At 61.0% G+C, this 1,967-nt stretch overlaps 1 protein-coding gene across 1 annotated transcript; it reads left to right on the top strand.

The window, feature by feature from the left end:
- Positions 1–6: 6 nt before the first annotated feature.
- LOC104406631 (E3 ubiquitin-protein ligase HECTD3-like) lies at positions 7–1,572 on the top strand (the record flags this gene model as incomplete). The annotated part of the gene is made up of 6 exons (XM_010015679.1): positions 7–18; positions 265–394; positions 763–837; positions 1,090–1,171; positions 1,243–1,314; positions 1,488–1,572. Coding segments are annotated over 6 exons (456 nt in total), but the record flags the coding sequence as incomplete, so codon positions are not given.
- Between the last annotated feature and the right edge of the window lie 395 nt (positions 1,573–1,967).

Below are 1,967 nucleotides of genomic sequence, written 5' to 3'. Positions count from 1 at the left end.
GAGGAGAGCAAGGAGCAGGTAATGCTGTGCCCCAGGGCCAGTGTGGCTCCAAGGGGACCCTGATCCTGGTACCTGTGGGGTTGGTGGCTGTGAAAATGTGTCCCCAAACCAGCCTCAGCTGGGTGGTTCCTCCATGCATCCCATGCTTAGGATGCCCTGGGGATCCGCTCTGGGGTCCTGTGGTCCCTGACCTTGGTGTCCTGAGTGGCTGCCCTGGCCTAGACCCATTTCAGTGACGTGGGGCTCTTTCTGTGTCCCCCCAAGATCGCGGCCATGCGTGCCGGGCTGCTCCGTGTGGTGCCCCAGCCTGTGCTGGACCTGCTCACCTGGCAGCTGATGGAGAAGAAGGTCTGCGGGGACCCTGAGATCACTGTGTCTGAACTGCGGAGGTTCGGTACGTGCTTGTCCTGCGCACTCATCCTGCCCCATGCTGAGCCCCTAATCGTGGGGCGCCTGGGTGAGGATAAGCCAGAGGGACCCTGGGTAGGGATGCAAACCCCACCGGTCCCCACTCTGGTTCTCAGCTGCTATGGGTAGAGATGAGTGGCCACCCTGCAAACTGGGACCCCTATTTCTTCACCCTCCTTTGTGGAGGGTGCCAGCCCTGCTCAGGGGTGCTGGCTGCTCTCAGGGGCTCACCAAGAGGGTCTCCTTCTCTCCTGCCTCTACTCTGGGCTCCCACAGAAGGGCAGGATGGACATGTCGCATTCATTTGCTTTGCTGGGAGTGTCTAAAGAAGCCGTTGCACGTTCTTTGTCACAGTCACATTTGAGGACTTTGCGCCCAATGACACCCGTATCCAGAACTTCTGGGAGGCACTCAACAACTTCACGAGTGGTGAGCAGCCCCAAGCCTTTCCCCAGTCTTCAAGTGCAGCAGGATAGGCATGGCGATGGGGTATCCACTGCCCTGTGCCATGGGGATGCTCACTGAGTGCTTCCCTGGGACTCAGCTGGGGTTGTCCTGCCTGGCCCTTCCTGGGATGCTCAGAGCATCCCTTGGCTTTGCCCTGTGCTCCTGGGGTGATTCTCCCATGGCAGTGACTGGGACAGTCCTGTCCCTGTCCCTGAGCCCTGTCCTTCTCCTCAGAGGATCTCAGCCGCTTCCTCAAGTTCGTCAGTGGCCGGAGCCGCCTTCCAGTTCAGATCACTGTCTACCCGGAAAGGGCAAAGTGAGTCCATCCTGCCCGGGCTGGGATCCCTGTGCTGTGCCAGGGTCTGACCCTCTCTCCTTTCTCCCAAGCTTGAACGCGGTGGATGTGATGCCACAGGCCTCCACATGCTCCTGCACCTTCTTCTTGCCCAGCTATTCCTCGTGAGTTGAGCTGGGGACAAGGGACAGGGATGTTCCCCCTCCCTGGGGCTGGCACTGGGGTCCCCTTCCAGGCTCCCCAGGTCCTGCCCTAGAGGATGTCCAGGTGACGTGGGGAGGGAAGCATAAGCTCCCGCTGCCTGTCATGGCCATGACCCCATGTCCCAACCCACCAGGGCCAAGGCCTGTGAGGAGATGCTGCGGTACGCTGTGTACAACTGTGTGTCCATCGACACCGACAGGAACTCCTGGGATGAATGAAGCCCCTCAGACGCCCATGCCATGGGACCCACGTGCTCCAGGGACACTGGAGTCAATAAAACTGCAGGGCTGGATCCTGCTGTCCTGCCCCAGGACGTGTTTGTGCCCGTGCCTCTCAAGGGCTGGGGCTAGAGCATACATGGCCAGTGCTGCAACTGGGGGGGCCAGCATGGCACTATCTGCTGGGTGCTGTGCTGTTGTGGGGTGAAGGTGGCGGCTATGGAGGGAGCTGTCCCCTCCCCAAATACAGTGTGTGTGGGGAGCATGGCTGCAAGCTCCCCCCAACAGTGCACCCTGCAAACTACCCCCCAATGCACCCTGCAGACTGCGCCCCCACGCACCCTGCAACCTACCCCCCATGCACCCTGCAGACTGCCCCCCAGCACCCTGCCACC

This window comes from Nestor notabilis, unplaced genomic scaffold, assembly GCF_000696875.1.
Source record: "Nestor notabilis isolate BGI_N333 unplaced genomic scaffold, ASM69687v1 Scaffold28185, whole genome shotgun sequence".
Classification (NCBI taxonomy): Eukaryota; Metazoa; Chordata; class Aves; order Psittaciformes; family Psittacidae; genus Nestor; species Nestor notabilis.
The sequence above is the reverse complement of the archived record's forward strand: the minus strand, read 5'-3'. Positions and strand labels throughout refer to the sequence as shown.